This window comes from Halichoerus grypus, chromosome 9 (assembly GCF_964656455.1).
Source record: "Halichoerus grypus chromosome 9, mHalGry1.hap1.1, whole genome shotgun sequence".
Taxonomy (NCBI): Eukaryota; Metazoa; Chordata; class Mammalia; order Carnivora; family Phocidae; genus Halichoerus; species Halichoerus grypus.
This window is the reverse complement of record NC_135720.1, coordinates 54,922,662-54,945,816: the sequence shown is the minus strand read 5'-3', so window position 1 is coordinate 54,945,816 and position 23,155 is coordinate 54,922,662. Positions and strand designations below refer to the sequence as shown.

Sequence of the window (23,155 nt, the reverse complement as noted above, 5' to 3'; positions counted from 1 at the left end):
ACCTGTTTGTTTTCTCCTGCCTCTTCCATACTTGTGTCAGAAGGTAGAGGCACAGACTGGATACTTATCAAAATAGTAGAAACTATTTATTGAAATGCTATTCAGTATGCCAAGCACTGTTTTAGGCATTTTACACTAATTACTTGGAATCTAACAATAACTGTAGTAGATATTTTTAATTCATAGAAGTTATTATTATCATGGGTTGATAGATAAACTGGGGCACAACTTTTTTTTAAGTATGTTTATGGTCATGCAGCTTGAGGTTGTAAGTAGTAGGATTAGGATTCAAACCCAGTATTCAAATCCAGCTTTAATCCCTGTATGCTTTCCATGATGCCTTTTTAAATGCCATCCCAGTAGCGTTGCTAGTTTTTAGTGCTGCCCTTTTCGATTTTGAAGGACAGGCCAGATGGAGGGACTTTCTAAAGGCTTCCTTTCGTATTCAAGAAAAGTAGAAAAATCCCATTTTTTACTCTGTTTATGTGAAATTTAGTGATTTGACTGGGGTTCAACTAGATTTGATCTATTTAGGTAAAGGTCGGTAAACATCAACTTCTAGAGTGCCAGCATATGTCTTTCTTTTTTTTTTAATTCTCTTATTTGAGTATACTTGACACTACTACCATATTTCTTTTAGTTTTTGTTTTCTGAAGGAATTTGAGTTAAGTAAGAACTAAAATCTTGCTATTCTTCAGTAAATTAAGAAATAATACATAAAAGGAAATTTCAACATTGGCTAAAATATAGTTCATTTATTTCCATTTACATCTACAAAGACAGTGAAGTCAGATTTTTTTCAGAAGTGTTATAACGAAGGATAGTGATCTGTATCTATAACAAAAAGAAGAGGGGGGAGACTCACCCAATGGTAAGCAGTTTGTCTATGGTTGCACCACACTTTAGTTGTGGAGCCAAGGTTAGATCCCCACTTAGTCTAGTGATCTTTCTGATGTGTTCTTGTGGGTGCAGGATTAATTATCTTGGAGTATCTTGGCATGCAGATCAAAAGCATATAATCCTTAGGAGTCCCAGAATTGCTCATGCGTGTTGTATAATACCTCTACAACTGTATATTGTGTAATAATTAATTGCCCTTAACAAATGGTGTATTTTTCCACTACTACATTAGAGAAAAACAGTCTTTGCCTCATAAAAATATTGAAAAGAAACAATATATTTGAATTTTCGTGAAGTTTTTCAGCTCCTTAATCTACTAATATTAACTTAGTTATTCAGGAATTTTTTTTTTTTAACATACCTCTATCACCCAGCTTTATTTGACTGGAATTCTTTTAATTTGATTTTTTAAAAGATTTATTTATTTTATTTTAGAGAGAGAGAGAGAGAGAGAGAACGTGAGCATGGGGGAAGGGCAGAAGGAGAGAGAGGGAGAGACTCTCAAGACTCCCTGCTGAGCAGGAGCCAGACACGGGGCTTGATTCCAGGATCCTGAGATCATGACCCAAGCCAAAACCAAGAGTCTGACACTTAACCAACTGAGCCACCCAGGCACCCCTACAATTTAATTTTTAATTATATTCTCATTATGCTGTCTTAAAAATGCAGCGAATCATTTAAAATTGTTGTTACAGTTAGAAAAAGCCAACTATCAAGATATTGATTGACGTGTTCAAGGAATGGTAGTAACAGAAGGGAAAAAGCCCGATTTTGGTTTTTTGAGTTGTCGCCCAAGTGACTGAGTTACAGATGATCCTTTCTTGGTGAAGGTCTTGGACCAGTCTTGTAAAGATGTTTATATTACAGTTACAACATCGCTATCCATTTTAACAGTGAATTGTTATATGGGGCAAGTAATAATTTAGAGCAGGTGATAATGTATGACTCCTGAAGTGTTTTTTGCAAAATCAATTCCTTCTTTCATCTTTCAGGTTAGTTTTAAGAATCTCTTGCTAAGACTATAATAGTTTCCTTGTAACAGGCACCCCCACATAGATTGCTCATATCCCCCACACATCCACAGTATTGCCAAAGAAGTTAAATTTTTTAAACCATACATTTGATCTTCCTACTTCTAAAAGCCAGGGAAAAAATTCAAGCAGATTTTTATTTCAGACACAATAAAATGCTTGGGATGGCAATTAAAATTTTCCATTATCTGGCTTTAACCAGCATTTTCCACTTCATTTTTGTTCACCCCCTTAATAATACCCTTAAACTAAGCCTCTGGTTATCACAGACATGTATTAACTATACTGCAGCACAAGCATGTGGTTGAACTGTTAGCTCAGTTTGTATTACTATCTTCTGTCCCCATTAAAATCTCTCTTCATGGGGGCGCCTGGGTGGCTCAGTTGGTTAGGCGACTGCCTTTGGCTCAGGTCATGATCCCGGAGTCCCTGGATCGAGTCCCGCATCGGGCTCCCTGCTCGGTGGGGAGTCTGCTTCTCCCTCTGACCCTCCCCCCTCTCATGCTCTCTCTCTCTCTCTCTCTCATTCTCTCTCTCAAATAAATAAATAAAAATCTTTAATAAAAAAAAATCTGTCTTCATGTACTCAAAAATGTACATCTTGTGTAAAAGTTTCAGTAATGCCTCCACCCAATATAGGCCTCTCCTTGGTATTTCCCTTAGCTCTGGGTAATTTTCTTATATTTCATTTTTCTTCCTTCATCTTCTTTGTTATCTCTCCCTTTTAGATTAATCCTCTGTACTTCTGAAATATTCTCTCATGTATTTCATTCTGGGGGGTCCATTTATTCTATCCCCTGAGTGATTTTCTAACCTTTTACTTCCAACCCATTTGATTTCAACTATCATTTTTGACTTTATGAGAGTGCTTTTTTAATTCTCTGGTTGTGGTTTTTTGTTTTATTGATGTTATATTGTTTCAGATATCTCTGGAGATACTAATTACATGGTGCATGAAATTTCTTTTGTTTCCTCATTTATCTTGACCTTTTTTTACTATGCTGCATGTTTTGTGATTCTTGGTTGACCCTGCAGATATATGAATGAAGGATAAGAATGAGAGATAGGAATGATTGAAGGTTGAGTGGGAAGGGGACAGCACTTGTACCAACAAACTCTAAATTACCAGAGTAAATAAGAATTTGTGTGTAGGATCCATTATTTCACCAGTTGCCCAGATACTTCCTTCAGTGTCTTAGAGAACAGCCTTATAATATTTGCATTGGGTTAATTTTGGCTGTTTTCATGTGTATAGGTGGGTATAGGGAGGGGAGGATAAAATGGGCATCTAGTCCATTTACAAACCTTCCATTAATCCCCTTGGTTTCAAGCCCACCTCATTCTCTTGCTCTTCATTGTACATGTTGAGACTCAACACAGTCTCTCTGGGTTCTGTTAGGAATATTGGTTTCTACTTCTGCTGTAGCCTCTTTTATTAGTTTTTCTAGGGTGTGGCTCCTTCAGTTTAATTAATCAGCCAGCTCTCTCTCTTTTTCTTTTTTTAGTAATGTCTGCACCCAACATGGGGTTCGAATTCACAACCCCAAGATCAAGAGTCGCATACTCTTCCGACAGCCAGCCCGGCACCCCACTCAGCTCTCTAACTTCCAGAAATTTCTTGAATTCTGCTTTCTGTTGATGGCACCCCTCTTTTTTGGGGGGGCAGAGGGAGAGGCTCTTTCTTTTTTTAAGGTGGGGGCAGAGGGAGAGAGAATCTTAAGCAGGCTCCATACCCAGCATGGAGCCCGACCCAGGGCTTGATCTCACAGTCTTGAGTTCATGACCTGAGCTGAAATCAAGAGTCAGACACTTAACCGACTGAGCCACCTAGGCGCCCTGATGGCACCTCTCTTATTTCTCTTCTTTCTTATGAATCTATTTCTCTTTATTATTTTACTGTCATTTTGATGGCTTTTAAAGAATAACATGAGGCATGTGTTTGCTCACCCTGCTATCTTGAACTGGAAGTCAGCTTAAGCTTCCTAAGGAGAAACAAAGACAAAACTGTAGCAACACTTCAGAGCCTTCCCAATCTAGTTGCAAAGAAATAGCATGTGCCAAGAGAGATAAGTAATCCTATTACTAACTGGAAGGTGGGATAGAAGTACTTGACAAATGGACCGTTCTCATCTGTCTCCATATTACTGCCATTCTTTGCAAGTCATTTAAAAATGATTGGGAGGAGGAAAGGGAGTATAGTGAGGAAATCGAAAGCCAGTATTTTTCTAATTCTGAAATAAATTTGAGCAACAATGCATTTAAAAATTTGGAATAAAGGGAAGTGGGAGAAAAGGGAGCCTTATTTGATTAGAGGAAGAAGAACATGAATAAAAAGTGTCAGATGAATTAACTTAATATGAACACATTCAAAATTGGCCTCTTCTTATTGTAAGTGCCTGATATCTTAGTAGGCATGTCAGCAGCTTCTTCTAAATGCTGCTTCTTTCCTTTGTTCATTTATTCATTCAATAACTGTGATTCTGTCCTATAGAGAATAAACTTCTGTTTTGTCCAAACAAATGTCACAGATGACATATAAGCCCAAACACCAAAGTCTTGCCTTATGAAGGTCTTATATGTAGGTCAAGGAAAAATCTACATAAATCTGCATTCTTGGTTCACCATGGGCAGAATTTGATGGATTGTTTGGCATCTCAATGAGGATGATTAGAGAATATGGGTAGAAGGAAGAACAAGGAATGGAGTTAGAAAATAACGCTATTACCATGAAACATTATAATCCTATAAGTATTTCTTTATTCCACATGTACTATACACAGTGTCACCTTGACACGAAAAATATGAGAATTTATTTTATGTAGTAGAGGTAGGAGCCTAAAAATTTGACTTTGCATGAGTAATTCACTTAACTCCTTCAAGTTCAGTTCACCTTTTTTTTTTTTTCAAGTGGGAGTTGGATTAAATAACCCTTAAGGATCTTACTGTTGCTAAGTCTAGAATTCTTTTAAGTACATACTGAATGATATCTGTTTGCAGGCATTTTGCTAAATAAGCCCTTTGGGAAATACTAAGATATATATCAAAATCCCTGGCCTTCAGGAGAAGATAAAGCCAAAAGAGCAAATAAAAAGTAAGGCCTACACAAGTAGCTGCATTACACAGCAGTATATTGTGAAAATTATACAGAAGAATCAATTAAATGAAAGAGGAGAGAATTTACAACTTGCAGCAATTGAGGATGATTACATAAAGGATCATTTGAACTGGGTCTAGAATCTTGAGTAAGATTTTGATAGAGAGCTCTGACTAGGAGCGTGCATCCCCACCAGGATAAGCTGGAGTGCAGAGATGAGAAAACATAAAGTGTGTTCAAGGAAGTACAAGTCGGCCAGCTTTATTAATTGGAGGAATTGTGATTTACAGTAATGGGAAAAGAAGTGGAAAGTATAACTAGAGGATTATGAATGGTCTCAACCTACAGTCTAGGAGAGATATTGTAGAATGTTGAGACAGGAGACTAGTAGGGTAAGATTTATTCTGAGAGAATGTGTAGATATGGAAGATGCTATGAAGTAGGGAGGAGACTTGGTGCTGAAATACCAATAAGGAAACCATTAACGGTTAACCAGGTAGGAGATAGTTAGGGCCTGAAGTAGGGCAGTGGCAATCCAATGAAATGGTTGGGGCAGATAATAGAGATTATGAAGTAAGAATTCACAAGATTCGGTGAACCATTTGGGTATAACTAAGGATTGGAATCAGTGTGACTAGAAAAATGGAGGCACCTTTAATAAAAATTGTTGAGTCAAGGGGAGAAGTTGATTTTTGTGAAGAAAGAATAGAGAATTCCCCATCTTTCAGCAAATCTTTCCCACCTATGTAGCAGCAATTTTGATATAGTAACAAAGATAACAATATTCTCTGTGAATCCTTATCTGTTTCTTGCAAAGCCATCATAATTTCTTAGGGGTATTATTGTTTCTTGTCAATAATTCTTGTCAATTAGTATGAATCTAAATTGCCTTATGTACTAATTTGGGGAAGGAGCAATACAAGATAGAATTTTAAAAAAATATTCTTTAAGAATACCATGAGAAATAGCCAGAACTTAGTGGTCCATAAGAGTAGAATTTAACTTTAGATTTGGAGAAGCAATTCACTTATAAATGATACCTGTCAAAAATTGTAATAATAGAAAATGAACTACACCCATATACCAGGAAATGTGAGGACATAAGTGATAGAATTTTTATTACAGAAACAAAACATATGAACATATGATAGCTCTAATTAAAACTGTTGTCCCTTCATTCTCTTAATTGCTATAGCTGACTTGTGTATGCTCCACTTCATCTGATTTGATAATCTGCATTTTCTTGAGTAGGAAGTGAGAAATGAAAGCAAAAGAACTATTTATAATTAGTGAGGAAAAAGCTTCGGAGGAAAAAAAAAGATTTTAAAATATTAAATAAAGCTTTAAAAACAATTTTTTTTTTTAATTTTAAAGAGTATAGGCAGTTGTGATCCCCCCACCCCCGACTTCTGCATAGCATCAGACAGCAAAAAAGGTGCTGCCAAATTGCAGACTTCCACATGAAGGATTTTGAAGCATCAGTTGACTGGTTAAAAACCCTGTTTTCATGTGTCGTATTACTTTCACCATGAATAGTCTCCTTTAGTCTTGAATTTTGAAGTGTTGTTTTTATTTGTTCCATATAATTATTTGGTTGTATGTAGTTATTCAGCTGCCTTTAGAGTCATGGACTTGGGAGTAAAGACTTTGTGGTCCAGTATTTCCCTAAGTATGCTTGACAACTGTAGTCATAAAGAAAGGGCTCTGGGATCAATTGGTCAGGAAATTGCTGGGTTAAATAAACACAGTCAAACAAGATTTTCATTTAGGTGGCGGAGGGGAGGGGTATAGAATCTCAGAGACTTTAATATGCTAATGTGACTCAACTAAGGAGAAACAAACAAGATAGAGCATTTCACAAACTTATTTGACCACAAAATCCTTTGTTCATGGAGTCTTTCTCGGAACCATTGTGCCATAGAACACATGTGGGGAAACTCAAATCCCTTAAATTTATGGATAAACAGAAAAGAGATGGAATGGTTGTTTACTTAAAGAAATGGACTTGACCTAGGGGTTCCCATCATATTTAGTTTTGCTTCCTTTTGCCCCCAAATTCATAAAAGTCTTTGAAAACTATATGATATTCCAAATTAGACCCATAAAATACACAAAGGTGTTTTAAGAAATAAAACTAATGATTTAATTATTTTTAGTATATTTTGAATTGGCATATTGACTTTGATGAAAAGAGTTAGATCAAAAGAGCCAATTAATATTTGTAACCAAGGTTACACTTTTGCAATCAGGAAACTTTTTTTTCCCACAAAAAGCAACCATCTTTCAAATTAGAAAATCTGTTTCACAAACAATGAATCATGGAACACTACATCAAAAACTAATGATGTAACGTATGGTGATTAACATAATAAAATTAAATTAAAAAAAAGAAAAAGAAAATCTGTGTCCTTTCAAATTATAATGTGTATACCAACAAGCTTTGCCACTTTCCAAAAAAAAGAACTGAAGAAAATGACTTTATGATTTGCTGTCTGCTGTGTCAAACCCCATCTCTATATAAATACACATGTATCTTTTAAAAAACTTACTTATAGGGGCATCTGGGTGTCATCTGCCTTTTGCTCAGGTCATGATCCCGGGGTCCTGGGATCGAGCCCCGCATGGAGCTCCCTGCTCCATGAGGAGCCTGCTTCTCCTTCTCCCTTTGCCTGCTGCTCCCCCTGCTTGTGCTCTCTCTCTCTCTCTCTCTCTGTCAAATAAATAAATAAAATCTTAAAAAAAAAACCCTTATTTATATAGATGGCATTATGGTAAATAGGCTGTTCTTTGCCCTATATATTTTTACTCAATGGTATTACATGTTTATTTTTTCACATTAATACCTGTAGATCTTTCTAAAAATTATTTGTTTTTTTATTGACGTATACTTGACCCACAATGTTACATTAGCTTCAGGTGCACAGCGTAGTGATTGGCCAAGTTTATACATTATGCTGTGTTCACCACAAGTGTAGTGCCCATCGTTCCCATACAGTGCTATTACACTTTCTTTGACTATATTCCTTATGACTTTTCATCCTTGTGGTTTATTCTTTCCATAACTGGAAGTGTGTACCTCCCACTGCTTTTCATCCATTTTGCCCCGACCATCAGTTTGTTCTCTGTATTTATGGATCTATTTCTGCTTTGTTTGTTTTGTTTTTTAGATTCCACATATAAGTGAAATCATACAGTTTTGTCTTTCTCTGACTCATTTCACTTAGGATAATACTCTCTAGTTCCGTCCATGTCACAAATGGCAAGACATGTAGATCTTCCTTTAATGGCTCAATAATATTACATTATATAGCTGTACTGTAATTTGTGTAATCAGTTTTCCATTGATAGGGTAGTTGTAGTTTTTTTTTTTAATTTTTTTATTGTTATGTTAATCCCCATACATTACATCATTAGTTTTAGATGTAGTGTTCCATGATTCATTGTTTGTGCATAACACCCAGTGCTCCATGCAGAACGTGCCCTCCTGGATACGCATCACCAGGCTAACCCATCCTCCCACCCCCCTCCCCTCTAGAACCCTCAGTTTGTTTTTCAGAGTCCATCGTCTCTCATGGTTCGTCTACCCCTCCTGCTACCTTCTTCTTTTTTTTTTTTTCTTAACATATATTGCATTATTTGTTTCAGGGGTACAGATCTGAGATGCAACAGTCTTGCACAATTCACAGCGCTTACCAGAGCACATACCCTCCCCAGTGTCTATCACCCAGTCACCCCATCCCTCCCACCCCACCCCCCACTCCAGCAATCCTCAGTTTGTTTCCTGAGATTAAGAATTCCTCATATCAGTGAGGTCATGTGATACATGTCTTTCTCTGTTTGACTTATTTCGCTCAGCATAATACCCTCCAGTTTGGTAGTTGTAGTTTTTTTTTTTAACAGACAGTGCTGTAGTGAATTTTGATATAGGTCTTCTTTTGCTTTTGTTTTTGAACCTTTGTGTGTGAGTATGTCTGTAGGAGAGTCCTTGGCATGGAATTGCTGGGTCAAATAATATGCACATTAAAATTTTTGTAAGTATTGCCAAATTGCTTTTAAAATGGTATTAGTTTATCTTCCATTGTAGCACTGTAACAGGAAATTTGAAAATGGTATAAGTTTTACTGAACTTAAAAGAGACTTTATACCTAATAATGGATAGTAATGAATATCTTGCTATATTAATTTTTAAATCATAGAGAAAACTTTAAAGTATTGATAATCATGATTTCTCTTTCTCTCTGTCCCTCCCCTGTTCTTTACAGAGCAAATTATTCATGGAAGGATTTAGAAGCCTAAAAGAAGGAGAACCAGTGGAATTCACATTTAAAAAATCTTCCAAAGGCCTTGAATCAATACGGGTAACTGGACCTGGTGGGAACCCCTGTTTAGGAAGTGAAAGAAGACCCAAAGGGAAGACACTACAAAAAAGAAAACCAAAGGGAGATAGGTAATCATTTTACTTTGTTAGTTTATGAGTTTATTGTACTTGGGAAAAAATTCTGAAAATCTTTTTCATTTTTATTATATTGGACTTAATATAATTTAACCAAAGTAAATAAAATGCCACCATTGTGTAGTTGAATAAACTTTATCAGGAATATAGGCTATCAGGATGCCTGGGTGGCTCAGTCGATTAAGTGGCTGCCTTCTGCTCAGTCATGATCCCGGGGTCCTGGGATCCAGTCCCATGGTGGGCTCCCTGCTCAACGGGGAGCCTGCTTCTCCCTCTGCCTGCTACTCCCCCTGCTTGTGCTCTCTCTCTTTCTCTCTCTGACAAATAAATAAAAAAAAAATAAGTAAATAAATAAAATCTTTAAAACAAAAAAGAATATGAGCTATCTTGCAATTTGAACTCTGCACTATTTCCACCAGATTGTTCTGAGATCACAAATGAGGAGTCAGGATTCCCAACAGACAGTGCTATTCCTCTGTACATCTTAACACCTCACCTGTTTTTTTCAAATGAAAATACCTTTATTGTTTTGTCTGTTTTTAAAAGATAACTGATGTATAAAAAATTCAAACAATATAAAAAATTATAAAGTCAGGAAAAAAATCACTTGAAATCCTAACTAAGGTGGGACTCATAATATATATGCAGTATTTTAGAAACTTGAATTTTTTTTCATTTAACAGTATATCAAGGAACATTTCATATCAATCATTAGCACCTGCATAAATTCCCACTGTGTGAATATACCGGAATTTACTTTTTTTTTTTAAAGATTTTATTTATTTATTTGATAGAGAGAGACACAGTGAGAGAGGGAACACAAGCACGGGGAGTGGGAGAGGGAGAAGCAGACTTCCCGCAGAGCAGGGAGACTAATGTGGGGCTCAATCCCAGGACCCTGGGTTCATGACCTGAACCGAAGGCAGATGCTTAACAACTGAGCCACCTAGGCGCCCCCAAAATTTATTTTTTGAATGCACCAGAATTTAAACAGTGCTGAAGTAATTTGTTAAAATTAAGCTATTTTGAGTATTTTGACCTTTTCAGTAGTACCACAGTGGGAATCTGTATATGTACGTTTTTGAAAAATTGTCTGATTATATCCTTGGGATAAATATTGAAAAATCTGGATCAAAAACAAGGCATTTAAAAATTTTGGTATCTATTTCCAAACTGTTCTCCAGAAATGATTAGGGCCAATATACAACCCCTTCAAAAAGGAGACTGTTCATAGAATGATGTCATTTTATTTTTAAGATTTTTATTATTTTTTTAAGTAATCTCTGCACCCAACATAAGGTTCGAATTTACAATCCCAAGATGAAGAGTCACATGTTCTACCAACTGAGCCAGCCAGGCTCCCCTTAAATATACATTTTTTTTTTTTTTTGCATAAGTTTATTTTTTTAAAAGGCATATAGACAATAAACAAAGTAAACAATCAGATCTTACTTCTACCCAGCATTATCTGTCCTAGAACTGTTCCATTAAGTTCCAGTCTCTAAACATCTTAAATTTCAATAATCGTTCTCTTCATCAGAGTCCATGACTTTTCTTCTGTTAAATTTAACTGTGGTTTTCTTTTCTGTTTGTTGGCTTACTTTTTCAGGGATTTCTATTAAACCTTGTTCTGATACCTTCCCACTTACTTGTCCATATCTTGCCATCTGTATGAGGTAATTCTCTACTGCTTTAGTTTTTTCGGGCTTTACAAGTGCTAAGTTACTGAAGCGGGCCCGGTCTGACTGATCCAGGACTTGGGCTAAGATACTGTTTCTCATTTCTGCTTCCCTGTGCTTTGCCTCCGTTGTGCTGCCTGGCCAGGATCCCGGTGCTTCGCCCGCAGTCCCGCCGGCCTCTGCTTCCTCAGAGCCTCCAGCCCCTCCTCCGCTGTGCTGCGGCGGTCCGGGGTTGGTTAGCCGTGGCCACGCTCCGAGGGCTCTCCCTTAAATATACATTTTTGAATGTGTTTTCAATTTATTTTATTTTTTAAGATTTTATTTATTTATTTGAGAGACAGAGACAGAGATATGAGAGAGAGAGCACAAGCAAGGAGGAGAGGGAGAAAGAAGCAGGCTGCCGGCGAGCAGGAAACCTGATGCGGAGCTCGATCCCAGGACCCTGAGATCGTGACCTGAGCCAAAGGCAGATGCTTAACTGACTGAGCCACCCAGTCACCCCTGAATTTTTTTTAAAGTGGGCTCCATACCCAATATGGGGCTTGAACTCAGAACCCTGAGATCAAGAGTCACATGCTCTACCAGCTGAGCTAGCCAGGCAGCCCTGAATGATGTCATTTTAAAAATCTTTTCCAGGGCACTTGGGTGGCTCAGTTGATTGGGTGTCCGACTCTTGATTTTGGTTCAGGGTCATGGGATTGAGCCCCGCATCAGGCTCTGTGCTCAGTAGGGAGTCTGCTGGAGACTCTCTCTTTCCCTTTCCCTCTGCCTTTCCCCCTGCTCATGCATACGCTTTCTCTCTCTCTCTCTCTCTCAAATAAATAAATAAATATAAATAAATAAATCTTTAAAAAAATCTTTTCCAATGATATAGGTTGAGATACAGCTCATTTTTTTCCTTTGCATCCTTTGATTAGATTAGAGGTCAAATATATTTTTATGTCAATTTTCATTTTTTTCTTCCATGAATTATATGTTTCTTGTCCTTTGCTCATGTTTCTATCAAGGTGTTCATTTGCTGTTATTGATTCGGAAGTTCGCTGTTTAGGAAAGAACTCTGTTTTCTTCTTTCCCACTATGAAAAACCCAGTTCTTCCCTACTGTTTTTCTCTTGTGTATCTGCTTTACTTTTACACAGCACTTGGTTTCTGACACCAAAAGTATGGAGATTTTTACCCCCACACCAAACTGTTCTCCACAACACCAGCTGGATGTCCTACAATTTCACTCAATTCTGAGGCAGTTTCATTAATGCAAAGAGATAATGGTTCAGATTGGGATGGTAGCAGTAGAGGTGAGGAACAAAAATCGTGACATTGTGAAGGTAGAGACAACAGGATTTACTATTGGATCAGATGTGGGCTGTGAGAGAAAGTGAATATTCAGGATGATTCCAAGGTTTGTTTGGCCTGAGCAGCCAGAAGGATGGAGGGATCATTTACCAAGAGGGAGAAGACTAGGGAAGGAGCAGGAAATCGGAAGTATGGTGTCAGATATATGTAAGCTAGAGATTTATAGTAGACATCCAAACGGGAAAATAGGTATGGCAGATGGATACATGAGTATGGAGTTCCAGGGCTATAGACAAAAACTTGGCAATAGTCAACAGAAAGATATTTACAGCCTTAAGACTGAACGAAATCACTGTCAGAGTGAGTACACATGGAAAAGAGAAGACAACCCAGCCCTGGGGCACTCCAGCACTTAGGGAGCAGGAAGAGTAGGAGGAATAGCAAAAGGCATTAGGTTAGAAGGAGGGAAATGGGAAAATCAAGAGGATTTTGTCTCAGAAGTCAAGGAAAGAAGTATTTCAAGAAGGAAAGGGTCTCTGGTGTTGGAAATGGTGCTGATGGTGAAATGATTAAGATGACCACCAGGGCTTGAGCATTTAGCAACAAGGAAGTCACTGGTGAAGTTGACAAGCTCGGATTCAGTGGACTGTTGGGAGTAAAAGTCTAAGCGGGTTGTGTTCAACAGAAGGAAAGGAGAGGAAGTGGAGACAGCAAGTATAGACAATTTTTTGAGTTTCCTATAAATGAGAGCAGAAAAATGAAGCAGCAGCTGAGGAGGCAAAGAACGTATAGCCTGCTAATGTGTCAGTGGGAATGGTCCAGTAGAAAGGGAAGATTGAGCATGCAGGAAAGAGGAGGACAATTGCTGGAGGGATTTCCTTGCTTGGGAGAGGAGGTTTGGAGATTTAAAAAGAAAGAAGGTATGAAATAGGAAATTAAGGGGTGACTGTGTGTCTCAGTAGGTTAAGTGTCTGACTCTTGGTTTCGGCTCAGGTCATGATCTCATGCGTTTGTGAGATCGAGCCCCGTGTCAGGCTCCATGCTCATTAGGGAGTCTGCTTAAAGATTCTCTTCCTTTGCCTCTCCCCCAACTCAGGTGTGCACACTCTCCCCCCACCCCGTCTCAATAAATACATAAGTCTTTAAAAAAATTTTGAAATAGGAAATTAAAAGAGGGCATTGTGGAGAAAAGGTAGAATTCCAGGCTATACCAAAAACCCACTGACGATTAGTGGACATGAATTTAAAGTAGTGTCAGTCAGTATGATTGTTTTTTCTCCAGCCACTGGTGACTTCATGGCTACAACTGTGAAATAGAAAGATGGATTTAATTAGAGTTGGGGCTTTCCTAGTTGAGAATAACAAAGGGAGAGAAGCGAGGGCACTGATGATGTATGCAAGGGAGCAGTTGTAATGATGGATTATGCAGTATAAACTAGGTAAGGAGTGAAGACTGAAAAAGTGGCAGGCTCGTGGTGTGTGGGTTACAGATGGGGTTCTAAAATTGCTGCAGTTGGGGTGCTAGAAAGAATGTGAGGGTATAAGTTGGTGGTGATCAGAGGGTGAATAACTCCTTCAAGATCTCTTGTTTGTTGTGTGTCTTACTGCGATGAAAGTTTTTACACAATTTGGTACCTAATGATTTCCAACTGCATAGTTCAGGACGTTTATAATTTTTGTCACTAGGATTAGCAATTCCAGTTTTCTGTGTGCCACCGTTTTTGTAAAGTGACAGAGACAAACTGCAGTAAAATAATCAAGTAAGCAGCACAGAGGCTCTTGTATAGAAACTGAAACAGAGAGAGAGCAGGATGTGGCAGTGTTAACTGACGTTCGCAAGAGTCTCCAAGGCACTGATTTGCTCCCTAAATAAAGACCTCAGAGATCTTTGGTAACTTTCTTGGTTTCTTCTATGATTATTAACTATGTCTACTTCTGGAGAAAGCCTTAATAATGAGAATAAAATTGTGCTTTGATCCAGATTTTCATGTTTATTAGCTTAGTTATGTAAAATATCCTCAAAAATCTTAAAATATTCTGGATTTTCTAGTCACTTCCCATTATCTATTTTTGTTGCATTTTTTCCTTAAGAATTTTTTTATTTCAAAGAACCAGCTCTTGGATTAATTTCTGTTATGCTGTTTTCTCTTAATATTTTGTGTGATTCTTCTTACTATTTCCTTCCATTTTACTTTTTAAGTTTTTAATTTTTAAAAATTTTAAGTAGGCTCTAAGCCCAATGTGGGGCTTGAACTCATGACCCTGAGATCAAGAGTCACATGCTCTGCTGACTGACCCAGCCAGTCGCGCCCCCCCCCCGCCTTTTACTTTTTACTATGAAAATTTTCAGAATACAAAGATGTTGAAAAAAATGGTATGGTCATCACCCATATATACCCACATCTATATTTCAATAATTGTAAACATTGTGGAAATTTTTTAAAGTTTTAAAGTATACTATAGGGCGCCTGGGTGGCTCAGTCATTAAGCATCTGCCTTCGGCTCAGGTCATGGTTGCAGGGTCCTGGGATTGAGCCCCGCATTGGGCTTCCTGCTCAGCGGGGAGCCTGCTTCTCCCCCTGCTTGTACTCTCTCTCTCTGTCAAATAAATAAATAAAATCTTTTTTAAAAATGAAGTATACTATAGATGCATAACAGTGTAATATCATGCCTCATTCATCCCTATCAAAATAGTACTTCCTTAATAACATCTAACACCTGATCCATTCTAAAATTTCCCCAGTTGTCCAAAATTTATCTTTTGCGGCTGCTTTTTTCAAATCAGAATGCAATTAAGGAACATGGCTTTCAGTAAGTTATATATGTCTTTTATGAAAATATTTTATTTATTTTAGATGGGTGTGGGGCAGTAGGAAAGGGAGAATCTCAAGCAGACTCCCTGCCGAGCACGGAGCCCAACATGGGGCACAATTCCGTGACCCCGAGATCATGACCTGAGCCAAAACCAAGAGTCGGTTGCTCAACCAACTGAGCCACCCAGGCGCCCCTAGTTTTTTATGTCTTAAGTCTCTTGTAGTCTAGAACAGCCCTTCCCTACACACACACATGCTTTATAGGGAGGAATTCTATGACATTAACTTGTTAAAGAGACTAAGCGAACTGTCTTATAGAAGGTGCCATAATTGGGATTCATGCTAGTGTTTTTAAACTTGTTTCTCCAACACTTACGTTTCCTTTAAATTGGAAGTATTACAAAAATGTGTATCTTGAACCTAACAAAATCCTTTCAATCTAACTTTCAGTTTACAGACAATGTAAGGGTGAGAGGGACAAGTGGAAAAACACCAGGATGAATCCAGATCATAGCCTGAGTCTGTCTAATAATTCTTTATGATTAGATTGAGCTTGTTCATCTTTGACAAGAATGCTTTGGAAGTGATGCTGCGTTCTTCTCCTCGTATTGTATCAGATGGCAGAAGATTTTTATTTTTCCCACTACTTTTTCTTTTCGTAATTAATTAGCAATTTGTGATGAGATACTTTGAGGCTATGTAAATATCCCGTTCTTTCAGATTTTCCATTTTTCATTTATTTATTGTCTCAATTTGGATCATGAGTTTCTGTTTCTTTCAGTAAATTATATTATTTATTTTAATGCTCAGATTTTTCAGATTCTGTCCCTAGGAGACCCTTCCAGCTGGTTTCTGTGTCCTTTATTTATTTTTTAATTTAAAAAAATTTTTTTATTATGTTCAGTTAGCCAGCATATCATTAGTTTTTGATGTAGTGTTCAGTGATTCATCAGTTGCGTATAACACCCAGTGCTCATCACAACATGCGCCCTCCTTAATACCCATCATCCGGCTACCCCATCCCCCTACCCCCCTCCCTTCTGCATCCTTTTGACATGTCCTCATTATTTTTTGAGTACTTCTTACTTACTGGCATATGCTACTTTCAAACTCATAGCCTATAAAATATTTAAAATAACGATATTAAATAATTGCTGTGGTTTGCTAAGTATTGGAAAGCTAGAATTCCAGTTAATTTCTATTTTAAAAAGTAAGCATTTCTGTTTATCTTGTTTGCTTAGAGGGTTGTTTTTATTTTATTTTTTAAATTGTGATATAGTAAAATTGACTTTTTTCTTTTGGTGCACAGTTCTATAAATTTTTACACATGTGTTCTTCTAGTTACCATCATAATCTGGATTCAGAACAGTCAATCACCCCCAAAATTTCCCTCTTTTTTTTTTTTTTTTTTTTTTAAAGTAGGCTCCATGCCTAGTGTGGAGCCCAGCACAGGACTTGAGCTCACGACCCTGATATCAAGAGTCAGACGCTTAACTGACTGAGCCACCCAGGTGTCCTGACCCTCTGTCTTTTTGTTTTTCCCTCTGTTTTTTGTAGTTCTCCTCCACATAAAACCCTTGGCCACCAATGACCTATTCTCTATCACTGTAATTTTGTCTTTTCATAAATAGAAGTGGAATTGTACCTTTTTTCCCCTCAGTTTTATTAGATATAATAAGGTGTTCAACATAATGATTTCATATATGTATATATAGGGAAAATATTATCACAGTAAGTGTAGTTAACACCCATCACGTCACAGTTACAGTTTGTATCTTGTGATGAGAACTTTGAAGATCTACAATTAGCGACTTTCAAATACACTATACAGTAGTATTGTTAACTTTAGTCACCATGCACTACTGTACATTAAACCTCAGAACTTATTTGTTTTATGACTACAAGTTTGTATCTTTTGATCACCTTCACCTGTTTTACCCAGGCCCCAGCTCCACCTCTGGCAACCACCAATCTGTTCTGTTTCTATGAGTTTGGTTTCTTTAGATTCCGATATAAGTAAGGTGATATAGTATTTATCTTACTCTGTCTGACTTCTTTCACCCAGGATAATGCTTTCAAAATCCATGCAAATTGTCCCAAATGACAGAATTTCCTTCCTTTTTTATGGCTGATTAATATTCATGTGTGTGTATGTGTGTGTATCTCACATTTTCATCATCCATTCATTTGTCGGTAGGCTCTTTAGTTTGTTTCTGTGTCTTAGCTATTGTAAATAATGCTGCAGAGGTCATGGAGCAGGGCAGATGCCTCTTTGAGATAATGATTTCATTTCCTTTGAATATATACCCAGAAGTGAAATTGCTGGATCATATGGTAGTTCTATCTTTAATTTTTTGAAAAACCTCCATGTTGTTTTCCATTTTGACTGAACTAATTTATATTCCCACCAACAGTGGGACAGTTGGGTGCAGAGAACCAGGAGGGGAGGATGGCAATATACACTTCCCAGATACTTAAAAAGCTGTTCAAGGGGTGCCTGGGTGGCTCAGTCGTTAAGTGTCTGCCTTTGGCTCAGGTCATGATCCCAGGGTCCTGAGATCGAGCCCCACATCGGGCTCCCTGCTCTGCAGAAAGCCTGCTTCTCCCTCTCCCACTCCCCGTGCTTGTGTTCCCTCTCTCACTGTGTCTCTCTCCATCAAATAAATAAATAAAATATTAAAAAAAAAAAAAAGCTGTTCAAAAGAAACTGTGATGTAGGAAAATGCAATACAAGTGAAAATAAGGAATAGCAGTGATAAGTCTGCTGTACGTGTAGCCTCCCTTCCCTTCCATCATCAGTGCACAAGGGTTCCCTTTTCTCCACATCCTCACCAACATTTGTTATTTCTTGTCTTTTTGTTAATAGCCAGGTGTGAGGTGATGTCTTATTGTGCTTTTGATTTGACTTTACCTGATGATTAGTGATATTGAGCACCTTTTCATGTACCTGTTGGCCATTTGTATGTTTTCCTGGGGAAAATATCTATTAAGTTCCTCTGTCCACTTTTAATCAGATTGTTTGTTTGTTTGCTAATGAGTTGTATGAGTTCTTTATATATTTTGAATATTAACCCTTCATCAGATATATGATTTGCAGATATTTTCTCCCATTCTATAGGTTGCCTTTGCATTTTGTTAATGGTTTCTTTTGTTGTGTAGAAATTTTTTAGTTTGATTTAGTTGATTTGTTTATTTTTGCTTTTGTTGTCAAATCCAAAAAATCATTGCCAAGACTGATGTCGGAGAGCTTAAACCTTATGTTTTCTTCTAGGAGTTTGTGGTTTCAGGTCTCATCTTCAAGTCTTGAATCTATTTTGATTTGGTTTTTGTACATGTTGTAAGATAGTGGTCCAGTTTCATTTTTTGGCATGTGACTGCCCAGTTTTCCCAACACAATTTATTGAGGAGACTGTCCTTTCCCCATTGTATATTCTTGGTTCCTTTGTCATAAATTAATTGGCCATATATGTGTGAGTTTATTTCTGATCTTTCTGTTCTGTTTCATTGATCTATGAGTCTGATTTTATGCCAGTACCATACTGTTTGATAACTATTCTTTTATAATACAGTTTGAAATCAGAGAGTGCAATGCCACCAACTTTGTTCTTCCTCAAGGTCTCTTTGGATTCAGTGTTTTTGTGGTTCCATCCAAATTTTAGGTGTGTGTATGCTATTTCTGTGAAAACTGCCTCTGGAATTTTGATAGGAATTCCATTGAATCTGTAGATCACTTGGGGTGATATGGACGTTTTAACAATATTAATTCTTCCAGTCCATGAGCACAGAATAGCTTTTCACTTATTTGTAAATGTTTTCTTCAATTTTTTTCATTAATGTCTTGTAGTTTTCAGTGTATAGATCTTTCACCTCCTTTGTTGAATTTATTCCTAGGTATTTTATTCTTTTTGATGCAATTGTATATGAGACTGTTTTCTTAACTTCTCCTTCTGATAGTTCATTATTAGTGTATAGGAACCAAATGATTTCTGTATATTGATTTTGTATTCTGCAACTTTACTGAGTTTGTCTATTAGTTCTAACAATGTTTTGGTGGGATCTTTTGAGGCTTCTATATCATGTCATCTACAATTGGAGACAATTTTACACCTTCCTTTCCAATTTGGAAGACTTTTTTTTTTCTTATGTAACTGCTTTGGTTAGGGCTTCTAGTACTATGTTGAATAAAAGTGGCAAGAGTGGGCATCCTTGTCTTGTTCCTGATCTTGAAAGAAAAATTTTCAGCTTTTTACCATTGTATAATGTTAAGCTGTGGGCTTGTCATATATGGCTCTTATTATGTTGGGGTGTGTTTCCTCTATACCCACTTTATTATGAATGGATGTTGAATTGTGTCCGATGTTTCTTCTGCATCTTTTGAGATGATCATATGACTCTTATCCTCCATTTTGCTCATATGATGTATTACATTTATTGATTTGTAGATGTTAAACCATCCTTGTAATTCAGGAATAAATCCCACTTGATAACAATGTATGATCCTTTTAATGTATTGTTGAATTCAATTTTTTAATATTTTGTTGAGGATTTTGCATTTATATTCATCAGGGATACTGACCTGTAATTTTCTTTTCTTACAGTATCCTTGTATGGTTTTGGTTTCAGGGTAATGCTAGCCTGATTAAATGAGTTTGGAAGTGTTCCCTTCTCTTCTTTATTTTTGAAGTGTTCCATTTGAAGTGGATTGGTATTAAGTCTTCTTTAAATGTTTGGTATAATTTACCAGTGAAGCGATGCAGTCCTGGACTTTCCTTGTTAGGAAACTTTTTATTACTCCTTAGTAGTAATTGGTGTACTCAGATTTTTTATTTCTTCATAATTCAGTCTTGGTAGGTTGCATGTTTCTAGGAATTTATCCATTTCTTCTAGGCTGTCCAATTTGTTGGTGTATAATTCTTCATAGTCTGTTTTGAGCCTTTTTATTTCTGTGTTATCAGTTATAATGTCTCCTCTTTTATTTCTAATTTCATTTATTTGAATCCTCCTTTTTTCTTGGTAAGTGTAGCTAAAGGCTTTTCTATTTTATTTTTTTTTAAAGATTTTTATCTATTTTTTTGACAGAGAGAGAGAGAGAGAGACACAGCAAGGAGGGAATACAAGTAGGGGGAGTGGGAGAGGGAGAAGCAGGCTTCCTGCTGAGCAGGGACCCTGATGCGGGGCTTGATCCCAGGACCCTGGGATCATCACCTGAGCCGAAGGCAGACGCTTAACGACTGAGCCACCCAGGCACCCTCTGTTTTATTTTATATTTTAAACATTTTATTTATTTATTTGTCAGAGAGAGAGAGAGAGAACACAAGCAGGGAGAGCGGCAGGTAGAGGGAGAAGCAGGCTCCCCAGTGCGGGACTTGATCCCAGGACCCCGGATCATGACGTGAGCCGAAGACAGACACTTAACCGACTGAGCCACCCAGGCATCCCAGGCTTTTCTATTTTATCTTTTCAAAGAACTGGCTCTTAGTTTCACTGATTTTTCTTTTGTCTTTTTAGTTTCTATTTCATTTATTTCCACTCTGGTCTTTGTTATTTCCTTCCTTCTACTAATTTGGGCTTAAGTTTATTTTGAAGTTGGCTTTTTTCACTCAGCATAATGACTTTGAAATTCATCCAAGTTGTTGAGTGTATCAGTAGTTCATGCCTTTTTATTGCTTAGTAGTATTCCATTGAATGGATGTAACACTGTAATCCATTCATCTGTGGGAGGACATTTGGCTTGTTTCCAGTTTGATGATTATGAACAAAGCTGTTACAAACATTTGTATACAGGTTTTCTTGTGAACTAAGTTTTCATTTATCTAGGAGTGGATTGCTGGATAATATGGTCATATGTGTGTATTTAGCTTTAAAAGAAAATGCCAATTTTTTTTTCAGAGTGTTGGTATTATTTTGAATTCCCATCAACAGTATATGAGTTCCAGCTGCTCTATATCTTTGTCAGCATTTGATATTATCAGAATTTTTTAAAAATTTTAACCAGTCTAATAGATGTATAGTGATATCTCATCATGGTTTTAATTTTCATTTCCCTTATGGCTACCGATATTGACATTTTTAAATGTTTTTGTGTCATCTTTATATCTTTGGTGAAGTGTCTGTTCATACCTTTTGCCCATTTTTACTGGATTGTTTGTTATTGTTGCATTTTGAGAGCTCATTATATAAAAATTGTGGATACTAGTCCTTTGTCAGACATATGACTCACAGATTTTTTTTTTTTTCTGAGTTTGTGGCTTATTTTTCCACTGTCTTTTTTTTTTTTTTTAAGATTTTATTTATTTATTTGAGAGAGAGAGTGAGAGAGAGAGAGAACAAGAGGGAGGAGCGGGAGAGGGAGAAGCAGACTCCCTGCTGAGCAGGGAGCCCGATGCGGGACTCGATCCCGGGACTCCAGGATCATGACCTGAGCCGAAGGCAGTCGCTTAACCAACTGAGCCACCCAGGCGCCCTTATTTTTCCACTGTCTTAAATATCTGTCACAGAACTAAAGTTTTACAGTTTGATAAGGACACTTATCAATCTCTTATTTTATGTCATGTTTATTTGGTGTTATGTTTAAGAAATTATTGCTTATGTCAGGACACAGAGATTTTTTCCCCATGTTTTCTTATTGTAGTTTTATAGTTTTATGTTTTACATAACAATCTATTTAGAGTTAATTTTTGTATGGGGTTGAGGTTTAGGCTCATTTTTTGTTTATGAATAATATGAATTGTTCAAACACCATCTGTCCAAAAGAATATCTCTTTTTTCTTGGAATGTTTTTAAATTACAAAGTTGAATCTAATTTCTGTCGTTTCAGGTTAAAAAATTAAAACTGTAAAATTTTTATTACATGGAATTAACATATTTAACAAACTTGAAATTTGGTTCCATCACTCAAAAGAAAGTATTTGTTCAATTCTAAATATCATATATATTATATATATATATATATATATATATATATATATATATATATGTAGAACCATATTTTGTGAAGATTTATGTCTTTGTGGCAAGAAATATAAAATAATTTTAAGGATTCTATCTTAATTTTATATAAACTACAAAAGAAAGTGGGATTATTTTTTTTCTGTCTTAAAATTCTGCTGAATTTAGTATACAGTTACCAGTGTCCAGTTACTCAGTAGCAGTGTTATTTTCTCTTATTTTAAATCCTCCACATTTAAAATCTTTTAGAAAAATTTCAAATGAAATAATTTCAGATTTATTTTTGCTGTTTATTTTTGTATGTACATTATCAAAAGAGTAGAGATTTAATGACCCCTATAAAGCTCTCTTTATAATAAAATGAAGGTTGTTGTTAATTTAAAACTTTATTTTTCCCCTCAAAATCTGGCCTATACTTGATAACTTTTATTTTTTTATAAAGCCACAATTTACTGTGAAGTAAAAGAAGAAATTTCTAACAGAATGAAATTATGGGGAAACACAGTAAAATGATTCTTTTATTTGCCACTGTTAATTTTTAGAATTTATGTGGAAGTATCATGTCAGGCTATAATAGAGAATTAAATGTTTCATGTAATAAAATTTTAGTTTATATTAACAAATGTATTATATTAGTAAAAATGGTGTGGACTCAAACAGATGGTCTGGAAATCTTTCTATGAAGGTTAAAGGATTTTAATCATTAATGATTAAGGAATAAAAATACATGTAAGCTTTAAAAACATTTGAAGTGCATATATACCTGGTAAATGTATATATTGGTTGTATACATATAAGCTTCATTTTTTTTTTTTTTTGGTTTATGGTTTCTTTTATTATCTCCTTTTTTATTCTAAATTTTTTCTAGGGTAGGGACTATTTTCTTTGTTCTCCTTAACCTTCCACATCTTTTGACCCAGCCACACGGTCCAAGAAGTGCTGTTC

The 23,155-nt window shown here is 36.5% G+C and overlaps 1 protein-coding gene and 1 pseudogene across 2 annotated transcripts in view; one reads left to right on the top strand and one right to left on the bottom strand.

Annotated features, from left to right (window-relative positions):
• The window catches only part of LIN28B (lin-28 RNA binding posttranscriptional regulator B), a 128,190-nt gene that overhangs the window by 61,830 nt on the left and 43,205 nt on the right, over positions 1–23,155 (top strand). For both annotated transcript variants that reach the window (XM_078054396.1, XM_078054397.1), the window contains exon 3: positions 9,288–9,472. In XM_078054396.1, the coding sequence (XP_077910522.1) occupies positions 9,288–9,472 (185 nt within the window). The remainder of the gene's footprint in view (positions 1–9,287; positions 9,473–23,155) is intronic.
• LOC118555836 (programmed cell death protein 5 pseudogene) overlaps positions 10,794–23,155 on the bottom strand; it is a 33,574-nt pseudogene continuing 21,212 nt past the window's right edge.